Source organism: Drosophila navojoa, chromosome X, assembly GCF_054131105.1.
Source record: "Drosophila navojoa isolate 15081-1374.11 chromosome X, UAZ_NAV_1.0, whole genome shotgun sequence".
Lineage (NCBI taxonomy): Eukaryota > Metazoa > Arthropoda > Insecta > Diptera > Drosophilidae > Drosophila > Drosophila navojoa.
Window position 1 is genome coordinate 21,835,504 of NC_142895.1, and position 22,077 is coordinate 21,857,580.

General features: G+C 37.2%; 1 protein-coding gene across 1 annotated transcript; it reads left to right on the forward strand.

Annotated features, from left to right (window-relative positions):
- Positions 1-1,751: 1,751 nt before the first annotated feature.
- On the forward strand, positions 1,752-21,932 carry LOC149090704 (uncharacterized). The gene is made up of 3 exons (XM_089263015.1): positions 1,752-2,916; positions 18,960-19,208; positions 21,518-21,932. Exons 1-3 carry the CDS (start codon positions 2,875-2,877, stop codon positions 21,635-21,637), a joined length of 411 nt encoding a protein of 136 aa, XP_089119141.1. The 5' UTR covers positions 1,752-2,874; the 3' UTR covers positions 21,638-21,932.
- Positions 21,933-22,077: the final 145 nt, after the last annotated feature.

Genomic DNA, 22,077 nt, shown 5'->3' on the forward strand with positions numbered 1-22,077 from the left:
TATATATATATATATATATATATATATATATATATATATATATATATATATATATATATATATATATATATATATATACATACACATATACCACATATATATGCCAACAATACGAACTTGATGTTTAATTCGAAACGCAAATGTTAACAAGTCGAACGAAATGTGGCCACAAAATTGTGTGCAACACAGCAACAACAACAACAAAAGCTTTAGAAAATAACAAATTATGCCTACTTATATATACACACACATCCATTCACGAATATACATGATATATATATATACATATATACTGAAGAAATTAACATATTGTAACTAGAGCCAACGAATATTGCAGACTTAACGAAATGTTGTAACGTTTTTATTATATATGAAAAGCCAAGGCAATGAGCATTATCTGCCCATAATAATACTGTATACATATAGACCTATATATATATATATATAGAACTCTCTCTCTCTCAGTAATATTTTACGTTCTGTTCAAATTTCGCTTTCATTTCCTTTCACCGCTTAAGGCGCATGCAAAATAGTTGGTTTCAGACTTGACCTAAGAATATATATGTTTGTCAAATGTATGTATATATGTGTGTATGGTTTCATATGTATGTGTATGTGTGCAAATGCATTGTCTAATAGCTTTAACTTAAACAATTCCAAACTTTGCATTTAAATGCACTTGCAACAATTTCTCTTTCTCACTCTGTCGCTCTCGCTCTTTCGCTATATAATTGTATAACATGCATATATATATACATATGTGTATATACATACATATGTGTTTGTATGTGAATTGTACTGAATTCATTGTTTGGCAGCTGAAATAAATCATAGAGAAAAACAAATCACAAAAATCTATATATACATATATGAAAATGTAATAACAAATATAAAAACATTGCCTCAAAAACACGATATATATATATATATGTACACATATATATCTCTATAGATACTATGTATATCTTTGCATATGGCCCATTGTTTCGGGCTGTTTTAGTAATGTTTTTAATTCAATTTGTATTGCTTCCAGTTTCAATGCCAATGTAACAAATGTATTAAATGTAAATGATTTTATATATCATAATTACTAAGCCTACACACACACACGCACAAGCGCGCACACAAACAAACGCTCTAATAAAGGACTTTGAATGTTTTGTTGTTTAATTGGAATCTATTGTTTTCATTGAGTGAATTTTACTCCATAAGGAGTTATTAATTGAAAGTCTATGAATTATTGGTCTCAGTCTCCTCATTGCTCTTTTTCTCTGTCTTCCTCTCTCGTTTAGTCCCACTGATTGCCCTTCTCTTTTTTTATCTATATATATCTGCAATATCCGAAAATGTTATTTATAAAATATATAATAAATAATTGATGCTTACTGAAGTAACGTATTTATTACCTATTATTTTACATTTCCAATTAATATTCCTTAAAGCACTTCCGTAACTGTTTTATTTTCGAGTCAGCGCGTGCGCAGCAAGCTTTAAAGCTTTGCTAACAGATTCGGAATTCAATACTCGCCGCGATTTCGATTTGCATATTGGCTGCAATGGTTCGTGTACTGGCTAAGCAGATAAATGCACCAGCTGATGGCGGCCCACCTGTTGTTGGCTCAGCCAGCACTTGCTAAATGAATATCAAGTCTGAAGAGCGGCGAATGGCGAATGGCGAACAGAGAACAGTGAATGGAGAGCGCAGTGCGACGTGCAACGAGCAGGCGAACTAGCGATGAGCGATGAGCGATGAGCAATGAGAGTGAGCAAAGCGTTTAGAAAGTTCGTAGCTGCAGCCAACTCAGTTAAGTGGTGTGGAGGGAGCGCGGACTGCGGACACTGAGTATCGGGCTGCGCAGCGGCTGACTGGCACAGTTGCTGTTTAGTAAGCGGCGAAGAGTCAACAAGTTCGGTTCGCAGCATTCGAGAGCCAAATCCGCGCTCCACTAATCGCTTATCGCGGTTATTTTTGCCGTTTTCGTTATTATTATTATTTTTTTTTTTTAGCTGTTTGCATTATTTGCCAACAGCAGTCGTGTGTGATTTTTTGTTGGTGTTTCATTTTCCTTTTTTGTTGTTGTTTTGTTTCGTTTTTTTTTTGTACTTTGCTTAACAACTGGAGACGGGAAACTGCAACAGCCAAATGTAAATGAAACGCAAGGCTGTGGCCCAACCGTAACTAAAGCGCGGCCCAAATGTGTCTGAAACTAAAACTGAGGCAGAAATTAAATCTGAATCTGTATCTGAATCTGATGCGCCGCAGTTGCCAAACGGCAGAGCGCAGCAAGTGTATCCTGTGTAGGGTATTTGCCCTGACATAAAACATAATAATTGTCGTGCACTGTTGCGGCTGAGTGCTTGCAAAAAAAAAAACCAAAAACAAAAAAAACAAAAAGTACTCGAAGAAAAAACAAAACCAAACAACTCGAGCGCTCTATTCTCTCTCTCTCTCTCTGCGTCTCGCTCCCTCGCCCGTTGCTGTTTTTGTAATTTGTACATTTTGGCGCTCATTTTCGTGCGTTACGCTTAACTGCAGTTTGCGGGTGTGTGTGTGTGCGTGCGCTGCTCTGTGTCCGCGCGCGTCTGTGTATGTGTGCGAGTGCAAGTGTGAGTGCGAGTGTGTCCAGCTTTGCTTACAAAATGCTTAGATGAAAGCCAAAAGCCGCCGTCGACGTCGCCGCCGCAGCGCAAAGGAAAACGAAAACTTTTAGCAAAACAACGAGAAATTGTTAACGAAATCGAAAGTAAACGCGGCACGCGAAGATCGCAATATATATACATATATCTGCTATATATATACACATACATATATATACTAGATATACAACTGTTACCAATAACCGACTGCTAACGGGGCGCCAGTGTGCTCCCCATATGTCCGCACAAAATATGTCACAATTTCGAGATAATTCATGGGTGAGTTGAGCTCTATCTAAATCACCGTTGATTGCCGCATGCTAAAACACCGACTAACTTGGCTACTCTAACTACACTAAATGCTAATGCTAACAACAATTAGTCCATGTCCCAAAACCTACAACAACAACGACAACAACTTTTGACACCAACATTTGCTTTGCATAATTCGCTGTGCGTTGGACGACATCGTTAGCTGTCAATCCCCCCTCCAACCCCCTGTTGCTGTCACAGCTGCGCAACTTAATTAGCACAAATCGTTAATTAACCCGTCTTGGCCCGATTGGCCAATTGGCCAATTGGCCCCACGCATCTGCATCTGACCCGCTTAGCGGTTCGACGCGCTCAGCCAGGCCCCAATCGAACCCGATCTCTAGATACAGATGCTCTCCACTCTCTATCTATCTCGCGATCTACAATGATTTATGTACACATGTTCGCCTCTTGTTTAGGGCCTATTTTTTTTTATAATTATGTTTTTTTTTTTTGCTTTTTAGCCATACGAAATTTCGCCGTTAAGTGCTGCACAGTGGTGCAAAAGAATTATTGAACTGTGGAAGCTGTGCTCCATTGTTATATTCCCTGATATTTTGCATAGATTTATAGTACCCATTAAATAAGCCTTGTCTACTCATTGTATTCCCCATGTATAGCCTTTGTATAGCTTTTGTGAAAGAGTGTATTGGCTTTTCTCTTGTTGGATTTCATTGAAATAGTTGTATTCATATTTTAATACAAATATTTGTGTTCATTTCTTACTATTTTAGTCGTATATATAGAGCACAAAATGTTGGATTAAATTTAGTATTAAGCCTAGTATATGTTTGAATTACTATTTACGTATCAGATGTAAATTTTTATATGTTAAAGGTATGCTCACCTGTAAATTAATTTTATAATTTCGATAAAAAAATATGTTAAACCGAATTTTGGAATCAGTGTAAATATATTTCATGATAATTTATATATAAATGGTTTATTTCTTTTTTATTCATTTTTTAAGCTTTTTAACTCTAGGCATTAGAATAAAAATGTATGTTTTGAGGGAAATTGCTGTATTAACTGATATACTCTGTATATACTGTATATACTCTATAACAGTGGAAATAGTCGTGTGAGATACCTAGTCTTTCCAGCCTCTCTTGAGAACAATTCTTTTTTTTTTTTTTTTTTTTTTTTTTTTTATTTATTTATTTATTTATTTTATTTTATTTTATTTTTTTATTTTTATTTTTTTTTCTGCATACAGATTATATAATTGAGCTAAAACTTAACACTACATCAGATATCTAAAAGTATAAGTCTATAAAAAATATTCAAAAAGAAAACAGACCAAAAATATATATATCACATTATTCCAAAATCATTCCCAAATTTTTTAACTTTATCGAAAAAACAAGATTTAAGCACAAATATATTTACACATAAATATAGTCTCTTTGAAAAAAATCTCTTTCAAAGCCATTAGGGTATTTACACTTCGTTCATTCCCTGTCACACCTCAAATCGCATTCAAATTTATTTATTAATTCAAGCCAAATATAAAACACAAATTTCGAATGCTTACACTCATTCAACTTTGTTTGAGGCAGATACAACGAATTTAGTTTATCAACATAATTTAAGTGCTAATTGCGTTTAGTGCACATTAAATAAAAAATAAAATAAAAAATGCTTAAATGAATTCAGTTTCAAAGGTCATTAAATTAAATCAATTATATAATACATGCAGTTAAGAGCTAAAGATGGAAGATATTCACCAGCAAAAGTGGGAAATGAGTGAAATACTCTTTGTTTTATTCTTAAATGAGATACTATATTTGGATATCTAAAGGGAAAACAAGTACGGTATATATATGCCCAAAATCTTAATCTATTGAGTATAGTGCAGGAAATGCTCGAACAAACAAAAATTGTGAAATTCATGTAAAAAGTTCAAGTCAATAAAGATCTAAGAAGGTAAATACAAAAATTCAGCACTGATTAGATAAACGATTTATCTATATATATGTATATATATATATATATATATATATAAATGTGTGTTAGAAAATGCTTTCATAAAATATTTTCTGCTGCAATTTCAGTAGAGTTCAGGTCAGCAGAAAAAAGTTTAAAGATATATAAAAAAAAAATAAAAAAAAAAAAAAACAGAATGTTGCATACCTCTGTGGCATCTATCGCATTTAATGTCTTTATAAGAAATCGGCACGATACGATCTAGTTTATGCATGCCTCACGCGTATGCTGCATGCCCCCTCGCCCCTCTCTCTCTCTTTCTCTCCCTCTCTCTCTCTCTCTCTCGTTTGTCATTATCGTAACGTTCTTTGATCACGTACTTTTCGCTGTTTCTTGTCAAAGTGAAAACGAGCATATTCGATTCGTTCCATGTGCGTGCTGCGTTTTTATGCCATGAACACATTGTAGTGTATGCTTATGCAGGGTATATTGGTAGGGTATAATACGAGTGCAACGGTAGGCGTGGCACACATACATGATGTATATGTATTCCTATGGAGAATGAAAAGCTGATACGACTGATACGACTCAGATCTCGCAGATCTCAATATATTTATTCCTCTAGCTGTACGATAACCTCCTTAACGTACTATCCATAGCAATACAGAATATACATATTTCGCCTTTAAGCGTAATTTTGAACATAACACAAGTTTTGCTGAGTGGCTTTAAAAGATGAATACACAGATCTGGGATAGCTGGGAGCTTCTTACTAATAGAAATAGGCTACATTCCTACAGTCTATTTCAAGTAGTAAAGCCTTATACTTTGGCACAAACGCACAGCTCATTGACTTTATTAGGCCCTGAAATGTTCATTAAGAAAACCCAAATGGATTAAAAGTTATTCAATAACTAATTTATCATGGTAAAGCCCATGAGATCAGTCTGAGTGTAATCCTATGAATCGTGCTATTCATATACATATATGCATGTATATACAAGAATCATCGGGTATCGCCCAGTCAGGCACGCCCATTCTATAGCACTCCTACTCGTTTCCTAATGGCCCTATTGAAATCAGACTTTTCTGAGACAATGACTTGGCTTTGTTCGCTAAATGTTATTAGATGATGCATAGTATAGATCATGAATTGAGTGCAGTCTATGATAATTGATATAGCGAGCATTAGGCAGTCGTCAATGCTTGCTCACGAGCTTGATTTGGCTTTGTAATGTTTTTTTTTTTTTCTCTTGGTTCTTTTGTCCATTGTGCCGGTGCTACTCCACTTTCTTTGCGCGCTAACAATGGGAGCAGCACGTAGAGCCCACTGCACTAAGAGACAGAGAGAGAGAGAGAGGGAGAGAGAATTGTTATCTATGACTGGGCCTCTAATCAAGTTATGACCATTGGCAATGCTTTCGGGTCTTAACCGATTCCGATAAACACCAAGTGACGGATGTGACTGTGACTCTGTCCGTGTGCATGCATCATCACCCCCGCTCACTCAATCTATCAATGCCCATTGATTGCGCAAATGTCGTGACTGAGTGTCTGGCGCATCTTTGGCGCAGGTGCCGCTGCAGCTGAGCCAGGCAGCGGCGATTGCTTCCTCGACTGCTGCAACTTCAAGTTCAATTACGCCAAATTGTCATCAGCCATTGGCCGAGCGGGTAACGGCCCGGGGGCGGGGGCGGGTGCCGGGAGCCGGGCCATGGCCGAGCTCTAGCCAAAGCCGGGCAGCTGCTACAACTTTCACTATGCACATGGAACTGGGTACGTGATCTTCGCACATGGTTTTCCTGCCACTCGGAGCAGTTGTTGCCTCTGCCTCGGCCTCTACCGATCGGCTCTACCGGCTGCCTCTGCCTCTACCTCTGTCTGTACCTCTGCTTCTGCCTCTACCTCTGCCTCTACCTCTGTCTTTACCTCTGTCTCTACCTCTGCTTCTACCGATCGCCTCTACCGGCTGCCTCTGCCTCTACCTCTGTCTTTACCTCTGCGTCTGCCTCTACCTCTGTCTCTACCTCTGCCTCTACCGATCGCCTCTACCTCTGCCTCTACCCCTGCCTCTACCTCTGCCTCTACCGATCGCCTCTACCGGCTGCCTCTACCCCAGCATCTCGGCTTGGATGACGTTGATGATGACGATGGCTTTGACTCGATGACTCGATGATGCCGCCTCCTGCACATTTTGTCATAATTTTCATGTGGGAAAATTTGTTGTGTGTATCTACAAAACGTTTTTCCTCTTCTCTACACATTTTTTTTATTATTTTTATTTTCTATTTCTTTTTTTTGAAGCGCATTCAACTGGTTTGCTGGCTGGGTTTCCATTTTTTGTTTGCTGTCTGCTTTTTACTTGTTTTGTTGCTTTGTTTTTTGGCATGTTGCAAAATCGTTTCCACATAATGCGCCCGGCTGCTGGGTAACTAACACCAGCAACAGCAACAACAACAACAACAACAACAACAGCGCACCACGACAATGAACTTTTAATTACCCAGGCGCGTTTCGTAAAGAAAATATTTAAATTACCTATAAAAAAAGTAAAGTAAAGTAAAAAGTAAAGTCAAGTTGGGGGAAACAAAAGTGAGTGCGGAAAAACTTGGGCCACCGGATATGCAGATGCCGCTCCCATTGCCATTGCCATTGCCATTGCCACTAGCATTACCATCATCAGCATTATCATTAGCATCAGCATTATCACATGCTTGTGCAAAGGAAGAGGAGTAGCTGCCTTGGGTGAAACTCTCTTGGCCAACTGGCAATCGCCTCTTGGCCACTTGATTTTCATGTGTCGCAAGTGCGTTAGCCAAGCCAAGCCAGGCCAGGCCAGGCCAGGCGAGGCACAGCCCCAAATTGCCGTAATTGGCCCCCTACAAAATGGGAAGTGGTAAATGGGAAATGGTCTGTGGATAGTCGATTGTGAATAGTGGGTATTCAGTATTCGGTATTGGGTATTCGGCATTGGGTATTGTCTATTGCGGTTTCGATTTCCATGAAAATGCCTTCACCATTACCAATCATAGTGGAAATGGCTGGGATGGCAAATGTGGCTTAAGTGGAAATTTTGGTTTACCTAACGAAGCGGAACTACTAAATGCTTCTCTGCAAATGGGAAGCTCAATAGGCAGTAGATTCAATTTAGAAGTGCCCTCATGTCAGCTAATCCATCCCTTCGTCATTCGACTTTCCGTCCGTCCGTCTGTTGGCTCGTCTAACCGCATAAACTTCTAGCTATCCATTTGTTTATTCTTTTCGGTTCCCATTTGTCTGTCCTAAGAATTGGTTATATTTTTTATCGGATGCCACATCCTAGTTGACTTATATGAATCCCTCCCTTCTCCTCGTCCCTCTGTTCAGCTGTCTCTCCTTTTGCCAGTCCGTCCTTCCGTCTGTTAAGCTGTCTCCCTTTTTGCCAGTCCGTTCGTTCCACCGTTCAGCTGTCTCCCTTTTTGTCAGTCCGTCCGTCTGTTTGTCGCCCACAGAATATATGTACATATATTACTCAGAGGCAATAGTCGTGCTAATTTAGACTTAGTCTCTCTGTCTTCCGTTCATCCGTCTATTCGCATTCTTTCCGTACGTCCATTCGCCTGTCCGCCCCACTCTCTATCTAGCGATTCAACTTCTTGATCTCGCATTTTCAAGATCGATCGCAACAACCGAGGCCTTGACTTGACAGATCCATCTGTCTATCCAGTCGGAACTCCGTCCGTTTGCTTAGTAGTCTACCCCTTAATCTACTCTACCATCTTTCAACATATACAACTTCCATATACATAGGTACAAGTATACACCATGGTTTCATATTCTTTAAGAGATAGAATCTTGCAAATTCAAGTTTGTTTAAGCTGAAATCAAGATCGTCTCGCACGCAAAAAATCGGAAAATAGTTATAGTTATACTTAGAATCAGCGAATTTCACAAGAAGTATGTCGTCTATAGAGCATATTTTGAGTACTTCATCTATATTTTAGACTGAAGAAGGATCTTGAACATAACTAGAAGGATCTTGTACGGATAATGTGAAAATGTTAAATAAGAAAAAAAAAAAATACTTTAATAATACTTTTAATAAAGATAAAATTGCCAAAGCGCTGAATAAAGTTCATAGACTTAATGGGTCTATAGATAACATTGTTAGTTGCAGTTATATCTAGTAATATATAGAAATACAAAAAGAAAACATTAGCAATTTAATATAAATATTTTGTTTTAGCTTTAGCTTTTTTTCCGCTAGCACAGCTCTACTACTGTAACACTTATAGGTAATATTTATCCATGTTCGTGTCTCTGTTTTGGTTTTCTCTGCTTTTTCATCATCAGCATCGCCAGTAGTAGATCATATAAAGAGTTATGTGGAGCGTACTTGTTGGCATTTTTTTTCTTTGTTCGATTGTCTGCGAGCTGCGCAAATTGGCCAAATGGAAGCTGGAGGCAGAGCAAAGAAATTTAGCGACAATTATCCAGTGAAAGTGCCGAAATGCTGCGTTGTTGTGTTAATAATTGTTTTTCTTCTTCTTCTTCGTCTTCATCTGTTTGCAAGCTTAAATAGCAAACCAAAAAAAAGGGTAAAGAGGTTGACGAGAGGGGGGCAAAGCAAATATAAACAACTCCGAGAGCTCTAGTTGAACGTGTTCGACTACGAAAGCCCCTGAATCCTTTGATGGTATGATATTCCAATAATTCTTCGTTTCTTATCTGAGTATATAACACATATACACACACACACATGCAAGCACGCATAAGTACGTGCTCAGCTACTGCGCTTGGAGTTTAGGGTATTACGGGAGACTAAGTTTTGAATAAGTTGTCTCCTCGATGGAACTCCATAATCAAACTTACAGAATGGGATAACGAACGAGATTCATATGTGATTCATATACACATATCCCTAACCGAAAAATTTCTAATATATTAAATAAGTCTTAAACAAATTTAAATGGAAAGGGATAGAGTCCGGATGGGGTCCGTATATAGAATATTACAAAATCAAAATCTTATAAAATTCAACTGAATCGAAAAACCAAATTCGAAGACACTTAACTTATATGATGTGAGGAGATATAATTTTATAAGTAATTTCTAAATCGGAATGGATATCCCCAACCCTGGGTGAGTTATCGATTTTTCGACACAAGCTCAAGTCTCTGGCTCTTGTAGATGCTGAGATCTATTTATTTTATTATATTATATTTCTGAGATATGTTACCTACATTTTGACAATATCATAATACCCCGATTTTTCATTTTCAATGGGTTCAGGGTATACAAAAATGATAAACTTTGCGCGCTCATCAACGGCAGCAACAACAATACTTAGTGTTAAGCATATATGTAATACATATATACTTTTTTTATTTACTTGTGATTATAATGATGTATATGTTTTTAAGTTGTTTTGCTTTTTTTTTATGACATGTTAAAAATAACAAAAAAAATAAAAAAGAAAACTTGTGCAAAACTTTGACAAATAGCCGCGACTACAATTAGGCCGGCTAAAAGCAGACAGTTAAGTTGGGATTGGAGCGTGGAAAGCCGAGCGTGTGGAAATGTGGCCCAAATATAATTCCAGTCATGGGCGGCGCACAAAATGTGCAGCGGCGACCTTGAAACGGGGGCACAGCAGGCACTAAAAAACCAACAGTAGCAGCAGAAGTTGCCGGAGCAGAAGAAGAAGAAGAAGAAGCATAAGACGGAGAAAGAAACGCAGCAAAAAACTTCAGTTAAAGCCCAGTCACGTTCAATGCTACGGTCAGCTCAATGGCCCATATACGAGTCCCCCGAGAGAGTGAGCGAGCGAGCGCCGGCGAGACCGTGGAAACTTGAATGTTAATTGATTTTCATAGAGACACTCTGAAAAAAAAAAGACAAACCAAAATCAAAATAAAAACTTTTTGAAATGGTAACAAAAACGTGCCCAGACTGCGACTCGAGCCTAGGCTCGCGCGACCTCGTTAAATGCAACAACAACAACAACAACAGCAACAAACTGACAACAAGCAACAACAATTAAAAGTCTAAAACATTTGTCGGTAGAAATTTATAGAGCCACCCGCATGAGTCGGGGCTTTTGACCAAATAGAGAACAGGCCAACTCAACTGTTGAAGCGGGAGCAGAAGACAAACGTTTTCCATGTGCCTTAGAGCGAAGCAATTATATTAGATTTGATATACATATATACATATATGCGATATATTATATTAGATTTGATATACATATAGAGGACATAAGGCTCAAGCTGAGGCACTATGGGGCAGAGGCGAAAGATTTCTGGCAAAAATCACGGGGAAAATATAAAAAATGAAAAAAAAAATCATTTGAAATTTCTTGAAATCTTCATTAAAATATAATAGTCGATTTTTATTTAAATATGTATATACAAAAATATATTAAGATGTATATATATAATATAAATAAAAGCATTATAGTTTTTTTTTTAGATAGACACAAAAAATATTTTTTTTTGTAATTTATCGCGTACATTTCACTTGGAACTTAGTAAAAAAAATGTTGTAAAAAGTAGTTTTATATTTACTAAAGCCCAATTTTGTTACCATTTCAAATGTTATATATAGCTAAACCTCTTTTTTAATATATATTTCATAGAAATCTTAGAATAAAAAAATGTGTAAAAATAATTTTTTATAAATTGTATATAATGAATGGCCGTTCTAAAGCTCTATCAACCAGATTACTAATATTCAATTGCCATAATCCATTCATGAAGAGTACGAGAGACAGAGGGAGAGAGAGAGAGAGAGAGAGAGAGAGAGAGAGAGAGAGAGAGAGAGAGAGAGAGAGAGAGAGAGAGAGCGAGAGAGAGAGAGAGAGAGAGAGAGAGAGAGAGAGAAGAGAAGGGAAATAGATGGTTTCTACTATAAATAAGTACTAATAATTTCCTTAAAACATGATCAACCAAAAAAAAAAAAAAAAAAAAGAAAACAAATTTATAATAATATATATATATATATATAATAATAATAATAATAATAATAATAATAATAATAATAATAATAATATATATAGAAATAATATATATAATAATAATAATATATATAATAATAATAATTATATTTTTGTAGACTCACTTTATTCCTTCTTAATCTGAACGTATATCCTACAATCCGTCACGATCGTCTCATTGTTTTGATATAAAATTTGTGATCTTTAATCGTTAGCTAAAATTGTCAGCTTTCGGAATATGATTAGATAAATTTAGTGATTGACTTTCAAGTTATTTGTATATCGTATTGCAAAATTGCAATTGTTTCGAGATTAAACATTTTGTGGATTCATTGAAATTCAAGCTGCGAACCGGTTTGTATATTGGAACAGGCTTAAAGCGTTAATTAATTTTTTAATAAATTGCATATATGATGAAAAAAAAGTGAGAAGTTACGAGCTCGAATTTCACGTTGATTGCAAATTATTCTAAGCTAATGTCAAGCAATAAATCGGAATATATTTAATAAATTCTTTCATTTTTTTAGACAACAAAAAATAGATATATATATACATACCTATAAATAAGTTCGGCTCCCTTACTCTGAATTGAACTAGTTAATCTTGTTTATGATACCTATTCAAAAATGTGGGTATGGGGCATATTGGTTTTGTAAAAATGTATTTAAGAGCTAATAGCCGTCTTTTTTCTATTTTTGGTCTGATGAGCTGAGTAGATCTTAAGTTTGGAAACTCTAAGTTCCTGTGATATATGAACATATTTTTGTTAACTTCCTAAACGTCACTCAGCCTCCCTTACCTAGCGTAATTGACGTATTACAAATTCAGGCACATAGCTGAATGTCATTATTGCGCTCATTACAGAAATGCATCTTAAAAAGTTATTGAACAATTAATTTCCCATAGTAAAGACCTTGAGCGCAGCCCAAGTGCAGTCGCTGCATGAACTGCGCAGTAAGCAGAGCGTTTGTATGTATGTGTGTTTGCATTCATTAGTGCGGATATACAGAAAGCATAGACCTATTGAAATAGCAACTCTGCTTAGAGTTTAGGGTATCTGCGAGTCATGTAATGCCCTTCCATGTTGTATATGCACTTCCCAATTTTGATATACAAATATGTATATACAGAGAACACAGATTAATTTAAATATAAGATATACTTAGAGGGTATCTACTAGTCTTGCTTAAACATAGGATGATTGAAACAGCAGCTCTACATAGAGTCCAGGGTATCTACTAATCGTTCAATTTCCAGCAACAGATAATGAATAATGCTGGAAACAGCTGATTGACTTAAGAGTCCAGGGTATCAGCAAGTCGTGCATCTCCCAACAACTACAAAGAGAATAAAATTTGAGAATAGAGGATAGAATATTGATTGATATGTAAATAAACTCGGCTTAGAGTCCAGGGTATCTGCTAGTCGTGCACTTCATATTCATAATATATCATTGCATTATTGATGTATACTCATGCCAGCTCATCTTAGAGTCCAGGGTATCTGCTAGTCGTGCATCTCCCACCCATGCTGTATACATAGAGAATAGACTGAGACAAAGAGAATAGACTGAGAATGAGAATAGACATATAAATCCTCTAATCATGCAATTCCCATTCATAATATATCATTGCATTATTGATATATACTCATCCTAGCTCAGCTTAGAGTCCAGGGTATCTGCTAGTCGTGCACTCCCCACTCAGAACTTTCTGTTTTGCTGTGCTGAAAATATTTGTGACAAAGCAATCTTCAAACAATGATAGATCGCTTACTTTTTAGCACTCGAGTTCTCTACGGAGAGAGAGAGAGAGGGAGGGAGGTAGGGAGGGAGCGAGGGAGCGAGAGGCATAGATATTCGGAAAAGTTTCACTTGGCTCAGCGCACATTCAGCTCGGCTGAATTGGTATTTACTTTGGCGTCATTCTCGACGCTTTGCTGAATGACTTCAATTGTTGCTGCTCACAAATGAAATGTTTCAGCAGCGCGCAATTTGTCACACATCAAATAATGATTGTCAGTGTGGTTGGTGGGCGTGGCTGGAGATATAGGTGTGCGTGTGTGTGTGTGTGCACCTGTCACTGACCCACAATAGACAATATGTATATCTAATCAGGCAGAGTTTTTTAAATTGTTAAATAAAATATATGAAATGAGACTAATTATTGATATCAAATAAGCAGAGCATAGAATACGCTTTCTATATATAATATTAATGAAATAAGTAGGATATAGAATATACCCTTTCCATAGATAATAATACTGAAATATGAACTAGACAATTTTAAATTGATAAAATAAAATGGTTAAATTTATGGAAAGCTGTTGATATAAAAAATATATATATTAAAATATAGATTAAATATAGTAGAAACGAAATGGATGTAGACAGAAATTCAAATTATTGAGAATTATGGAAAACGAATTTTCTTTCAAATTGATAGACATTTTTTTTTTATTTATCGCGATTTTCGATTTAGCGGGATACGAATTATCGAGACTCGACTTTATTTACATTTATACATACATATGCATATAAAAGAATGGCTCAGCTCATACTAAGCTGACATAATTTCACTGGAATAAAATAAAATATAAAATATATATATCTGTAAATCAATTTAAATTCATTTTGATTTGTTTGATATCTTTGTAAATAAATTAATTTCCAATTAGGTTTGCTCCATATGATTACCATAAATTTATATGCGATTTTTCATATCTAATATATGTATAATATATAAATTATTATTATTTTTTTTTTTTTTTTTTTTTTTAATTCAATTATTGCGGCTTTTAAATTATTTTAAAACAAAAACTTTTTACTGATTTGCCCATTCATGCTTGCTGAGAGCTGAGCATCGCTGTCAGAATGTTATTCGAATGGGTTTGTGTCTTAGCTACACTTTGCATATTTCTAGCCAATGCAATATCCTCTAAGGCTCACTGTGTATGGGTGAGAGAGAGAGAGTGAGAGAGACAAATATGGCTGTCGCTGAACGCAGGCGCAGCTGTTGCTGAGTGCGAGTGAAATGACTAGTCTCAGCCTTAAGTGCGGGAAGAGTAGGCGAATAGGAAAGCTCACAGCAAAGAGGAAATTCCTTATTGGGCAATCGGCTTGATGAAATTATAATATGAGCTAAACAAATAGACATAAATTCGATAAATACACCGCAATACTGAAAAGGGTCAAAGACATCTTCGATAAAGCATTGTACAGCAGGTAATGCCCTATACAAAAAATAAATGAATCCTAAAAGTAGCCAAGTCAACAAACAGTCAACAAATAAAATAGATTCCAATCAGGAGTCGTAAAATATAGATTAAATAGCAGGGCCCATAAAATGCACAAAGAATATGAAACACAAATAACAGTAATCATAATAATGTTGTATAATGCATTGGCAATCACTCTTAGCAATGAATCAGAATCTATATATATATATTACATTTCTAACGAATATATTAGGTAATGTATTATATTACAATGTTTGTATTCTATATATAAATACTATTCTCAATTATTTAGGAATAGAAGTTTGTCTGTAAATAAATATATATATAATATATATATGATATACATATATATATGATAAATTTGTTTTGATATTTTATATCATATCATATCTATTGAAAAAGTGAAATCTGACAATTTTCGGTTACAAAGAACCTAGATTACAAATGGAAAAAGTGAAATTTGATGAAGTCATCGATATTTTGAAATAAGTTTTAGCTGCTAGCCAAATAATCTTCAACTAGAATATGACTAGTTATTAGAGATAATGAATGTGAATCTGTATAGTATAATTATGTATTTAGATTCATTTTCAGCTTAACTAGCTGACAGATCTATATCAATATCTAGACTAGAGATTAGAGATAGGGCATGTAGGTCTATGTAATGCAGTTAGTTCTCTAACTAAATTCGCTTTCAGTTCAGCTGGCTGATAGATCTGCATAAATATATATAAATCAAGAATAGATCTATGTGCTTCATCCTGACATCATTGATCTCGACTCTGATTAAAATCAGATAGTTCGCACGATCGCACGTCAATCGATCGATTTAGTTCCACTCCCTGAACAGTTTTATTGCTCTTTCGATTAATAGTTTTCAGCTTGAGCTCGGTCTTACTGAAATCTGTGCTAGATTGCAATAATTAACGCTTGCGCTAGTTTTTATCGCAGTTGTCGCTGCTGAAGTTCGCCTTGGGCCGCAGACAGTTTGCTGAACTTTGAATTTAGTGTCGATCGATAACAGGAATGCGACAAATCGATTAGATTTCCATTGGAATCAAATCGAATCGAATGCCGCCCACTTTTGCAAGCCCAGCCGTCTGGCCAGGGTATTCTCATTGAGCAACATTCACAGGGCACATTGACTGCCCAGTGGAGTGTGAAACTAGATGCTATTCGAAATATGCTAGGGGCCATGTGCCATGACGAGGGTTGCTCAAACAGAAGAGCGGTCTGAGATTAAGAAGAAGAGATAGAAGACTAACGAGAGGACAGAAAAGATTGGGACCAGATGGGAGGAGAAGGAATTAAAGAAGTGAGAAGAGTACCAAATGTGAAGAGATGATAAGGCAACGGGAAGAGAATGGAAAGAGAGATTGAATAGAAAGAGAAAGAAAGAACACAGAAGGATAAAAGGCTAAAGAAGCTAAGAATATAAGAAGAGCAGAGAAAAAAGAGAATGGGAAGAGTAAAGAAGAAAAGTCCATAGGAAGAGAATAGGCGACGATAGGCTGAAGAGAGTGAATGATAATGAGAAGAGAACAATATAAGAAGACAGGAGAATTGTCAAGAATAGGGAAATGTAAAAGAAGACACTAAAACGATAAAGGAAGTAAGAGAAAATTAAAGAATAAAATTGTTAGAGGAAACGAATGAATTAAGAACAGAATGGAGTGGAATGGAAAGGGAAGAGAAGCACAGTATGCTTGAAGTAGCTGCTCTGCCCAGGCTTCAGGGTATCCTCTAGTCGATTACACCCCAGGGAGGATTAATACCAGATGAATTGCCTTAATTATACTAAATGTACTTGTCGAACAGCCCTCGCATAGCAAATAATTGCTTTTACACTTGACAAGCTTGCCGCGCCAATTCGTCAATGGGCTTTTGCATTTGTATGTGTGTTTGTTATACCCATTGAAAATGGGAAATCAGGGTATAATGGTTTTGTGTAAAAGTATGTAACGGGCAGAAGGAATCATCGCAGACCCCACAAAGTATATATATTCTTGATCAGGACGACGAGCTGAGTCGATGTAGCCCTGTCCGTCTGTCTGTCCGTCCGTCCGTCCGTCTGTAAGAGTGCGTCGATCTCAGAAGATACAAAAGCTAGAGAGCGGAAATTTGGCATGCATACTCGTGTATACCATACGCAGTACGAGTTTACTTTCTTTTTTCGATAAATCATCCGATAACATTTTTATCGAGAACAATCGAAAAATTGATTTGGTTTTTTCAGCCTCATTTGAACAATATTAGACCTGGATACTTCAGATTTTCTGTGTATATACATATGTTGAATACAAACATTTTGTAATTTACAGATTTTAGATACCACGCCTCCTTTGCCTCAAATTGGTAAAAAACGCATTTCGAATACGAGAGACTTGTGCTTTGGAATGTACATACATTAGAAGCTTATGATTACGCTCTGAAAGTTTCATTAAGATCGTACTTCTAGATATTAAATTATTCAACAAATAAGTTCTCATACTGCAGCGCAGTTCAAGCGCAGTCGCTGCTTACTGCGCAGTTAGCAGAGCGCGGGCTTGTGTGTGAGGGTGGATGCATGTGTATGTATGTGTGCGTGCATAGAAGAAGTGCAGAATGATTAGAATATCAGCTTGGAGGGTTCAGGGTATCTCCTAGTCGAGCAGTCTCGACTAGAGTCTTCTTACTTGTTTTTTTGTTGTTGTTTTTTAATATCATTATTCGTTTTTATTTTCCTTTCTTTATTTTTTTTTTGTATAGTTTTTTTTTTGTAATTTGCGCAATCTGAAGCTACGTGCAGCTCGAAGCGCGACATTCTCGACTCGAGGCTTTGCGTCGAATAGTTGGCGCGCTAATTGCCGTTCGCAATCGAAACGGTTTGGCTGGTTCTGAATTGAATTCGGGAACTGGTACTGGAGCTGGCAATGGGGCTGGCAATGGAGCTGGCTCTGTTGTTGGTTCTGGTCAGACTCGTTTATATTCTCTTTGCACAACAATCAGCAGCAACAACAACAAGAACAACTGCATTGAGACAAGGCGTGCCACATGTTGTTGCCACATCAACTTTCTTTTGGCAGACATGAAAAACATCAGCCAGGGCACACGCGGCGTATGCGCAACAATTGTTTGCTGTCTTGTGTTGTTGCTGTTGTTGTTGTTGTTGTTGCTGTAGTTGTTGGCAAATGCGCAGTGCTTAGCAATTCATTAATTATTTCAACCAAAACGATTTGTTGTTGCTGCTAATTGGCGAGTTCATTGATTTTTATCGACATTTTGCAATCGCGCTGCCAACATCGCTCATATGTCTATATATAGAAAGCGGCGCTGCAGCGCAGTCCATTGAATCATCAATGTCCAGTCGGGAGAGAGAGACAGTGAGAGAGAGAGAGTGAGAGAGAGAGAGAGACAGCTGGGTATCTAACCTAACATTTATGCAGCCAGTTGTTGTTAGATGTTGTTCATCAGTTGTTGTTGTTGTTGTTGTTGTTGTTGCTGTTAGTTGTTGTCGACTTGTGCCGGAAGTTGGCAGAGCCATAGTTTTGGGCATAAGCGCGGTGAGTGACACCGCTTGGCCGCTGAGCATGGCACATGCCGGCACGTCTGGCCAATAGAAAGTGTGGCTAGCCTAGAGTAAACAACCCCACTCCATACTCACCCGCTGCCCGCTGCCCGCTGCCCCTAACCCCTCCACAGCAACTGCACCAAAGAAAAATACTTAGAGCTTAAGTCATCACAATTTGCCCCTCGGATTATAAAACTCATATACTATACATAGAAATGCTATTTAAATTAAGTTTACGCCCAACAATCCCCAACCCGCCCCTATTGCTATTCGCTGCCCCCCCTCTCTCTCTCTCTCTCTTTCTATCGCTATCGCTGAGAAAAGCTTGCCAATGGTGTACTGAAAAGCTTGCGCTGCTCCGCTCGCTACGCCAAAAGCAAATCGAAATCGGCGATAAATCTTAATGCGCATCTGAAGCAACAACAGAAGAAACAAAATCTACAACAACACGAACAACAACAACAACAGCAGCAGCAGCAGCATCAAGATCAGGTGGAAGAGGCTTTGTATGCGAATGTCGACGAGCTACTGCCAGCTGAGATCGAAGACGATGCTCTGATGGGTAATGCGCAGGTAAGCGTTGAACACGAACACCCTCCCCCCCATCGTCGCCTCCATACTACGTGTGCCACCAAACAGCCCAACAACCCCATTGCCATCAACTCCACAAAGAATTCGAATTCAAAATCAAACTCAACTTTGACTAGAGCTTGAACTCAACTTCCACTCGAATTCAACTTCAACTCCAACTTAACTTGAACTGAAATCCACCAATAACTTGCACTGCAACTCCACCTCAACTCAACTCCACTTCATCCTCGACTCGAACTAAACCAAGACTCGAACTCAATCTCAACTCCACCTCAGCTCAAACTCAACTCGGACTTATATGCGACTCCAACGCGAACTCAACTTCAACTCAACTGGAAGTGAAATCCTCCAACTTGAACTTCAACTTCATCTCCATCTCAACCTCAACTCGAGCTTAACCTCCACTTAAACTTAAACTCAAACTCAACTCCAACTCAGCTCAAATTCAACTCGAACTCAAATTCAACTGCAACACAACTTAAACGGAAATTAACTTGAACTTCAACTTGAACTTTAACCCCATCTTAACTCAGCCTTAACTCAAAATCAACTTAAACTGAACTCAAACTGAAGTCGTACTGAAATTCAACTTCAACACGAATTCAACTCAACCTCAACTCGAACTTAACTTCAACTCCACCTCAGCTCGAACTCAACTCGAATTCAAATTCAACTGCAACTCAACTTGAACTGCAATAAACCAGCTTGAACTTAAACTTGAACTTCAACCCCATTCGAACTCGACTTAAACTGAAGTCGTACTGAAATTCAACTTCAACTCAAACTCAACTTCAACTCAAACTCAACTTCATGCGCCTCAAACTCGAATTCGTATCCAAATCAATTATTGGCTATTAATTTGATTATGTCTTTGGCAAGCCATCAACAACCTCATGCTACCCCCGCCAACCCTTATCATGGTTATTGTTTATAGCCTGCCGACAGGTGTATCTATGTGTGTGTGTGTGTGTTTGTATTTGGTTTTTTTTTTAATGTTATTGTTAAACTCGTTTGCCAGCAGCCATTCGGCATTTAGCAACCAAGTGCAACTTATTTATAAGCCATTCGCATGCTCCAATGACAGATGGCAAACGTCTCTACAAGCTCAGAGCCATTTACCTGTTTTAGCATTCCTCCTACTACAACTACGTCGCTCACCCTCTCGCTCGCCTGTCTCTTTCTCTCTCGCACGCTCCATCTCTCCAGTGCAAATAAATATTTTGCAAGGTCTTTTGATCGCGCACCTGTTAATTAATCATTGACACAGCTAAGATGCTGTATGCGCAGGTGCAAGACTTGTGTTAGCTTTAAGCTAGCCAGCAACAGCTGACGAAAGCTTTCAATGCAAGCTTTCAGCACGGGCACTATTCGCTGATAGATGGCGCCACTTGTGCGGCGATTTGCTCAACTAACTGAACTGACTGAAAAAAAAACTTTGCGAACGTTCGTTAACTTTGACTTAGTCCGAGCTTAGTTTAGCTTACCATATGTTTATGTCTAAAAATATACTACAATGGATTTTGTAAATCTGAATATGAAAATAATACTTAAATATTTCCATACTCGCTCATGACATGAAGAGGGTATATTGGTTGTATATAATATTTGCCTTGCTATCCGTATCAAATAATGGAGCAAAATTAAACTAAAGGCTAAAAATTTTGTATAGCATCTAGAGGGCGTGGCAAACCTACAAAACAATCATACGTTTTATAGTTTTAGATTTTATTAATTCTCGAACTCCTCTGTTTATTGATATTTGAAGCTACAGATATATCCTCTATCCTCATCGTTCCTCCACAGATCTAACTTCAAGATCTAACTACTATACATATGTATATATAAGATGAACTATGATAAGCAAATTTTGACAGTTGGATCAATGATCAATGATCTATCCTATAGATGAAACCTTAAATTTTAGGCATGACACATTGGAAAACATCGATTTTGTATGAAATTGATTTGAAAATATATACAAATCGACCAGGTGATATCTACATACTAACCACATAAATATACATACAGATAATTATGCCATTGTATAATACATAATAATCTTAATGTGCCCTTTAACACACATATAAATAAATGGTAAACAATATTAGCATTAAAGGTAATTAGACATTGGTATTGGTATTGGTATTGGTATTATCATTGATCAAAGCATAATTAAATTCCCACATGTTTACATATCCATCAATCAATCAGCTTATCCTAACCACACATACACATACCCACACACATACATAATGTAACATTCTCATTTTGTATTCTCTATGTATTTTCAGGTAAGCTCAAGCTCCATTCGAAAGCATTTTCAGCACAGACCAAACAATGCCAGCCAAAGTAAGTTGCAATGCCTAATTAAGTTTTTTTTTATTTCCGATCAGCAAAAGGTTGTCACATAAATGTCAAAAAATACAAAGCTCACAATGAAACGTTGCTGCAAAAAAAATACCCAAAAAAAAAATGTAAAACAAAAATACAAAACAAACCTGATTAACGGCTTTTCGGCCATTATTGTCACATCTGTTGAAGATGTTGGATTTTTTGTTGCACTGGCTGCTGTTAGCTTGTGCAAGAACCCTGCGAATCTCGGTCAAGCAACAAGTGCAGCCGCTGCAGCAGTAACAGCCGCTGTCAGCGTCGCAGTCAACGCCAGCGTCATGTGAACTGCGCCGTTAGTGCTAATCACGCGCTGAATGCTAATATAACGACACAACACACACACACATACATATATCCAACTAACGTAGTTGTGCATGCTTACATATATGATCATCTCTCAGCATACATATGCATAACGCTGCGATGGCTGCTGTTAAGCAGCATAAATTTGCAGCGGTTA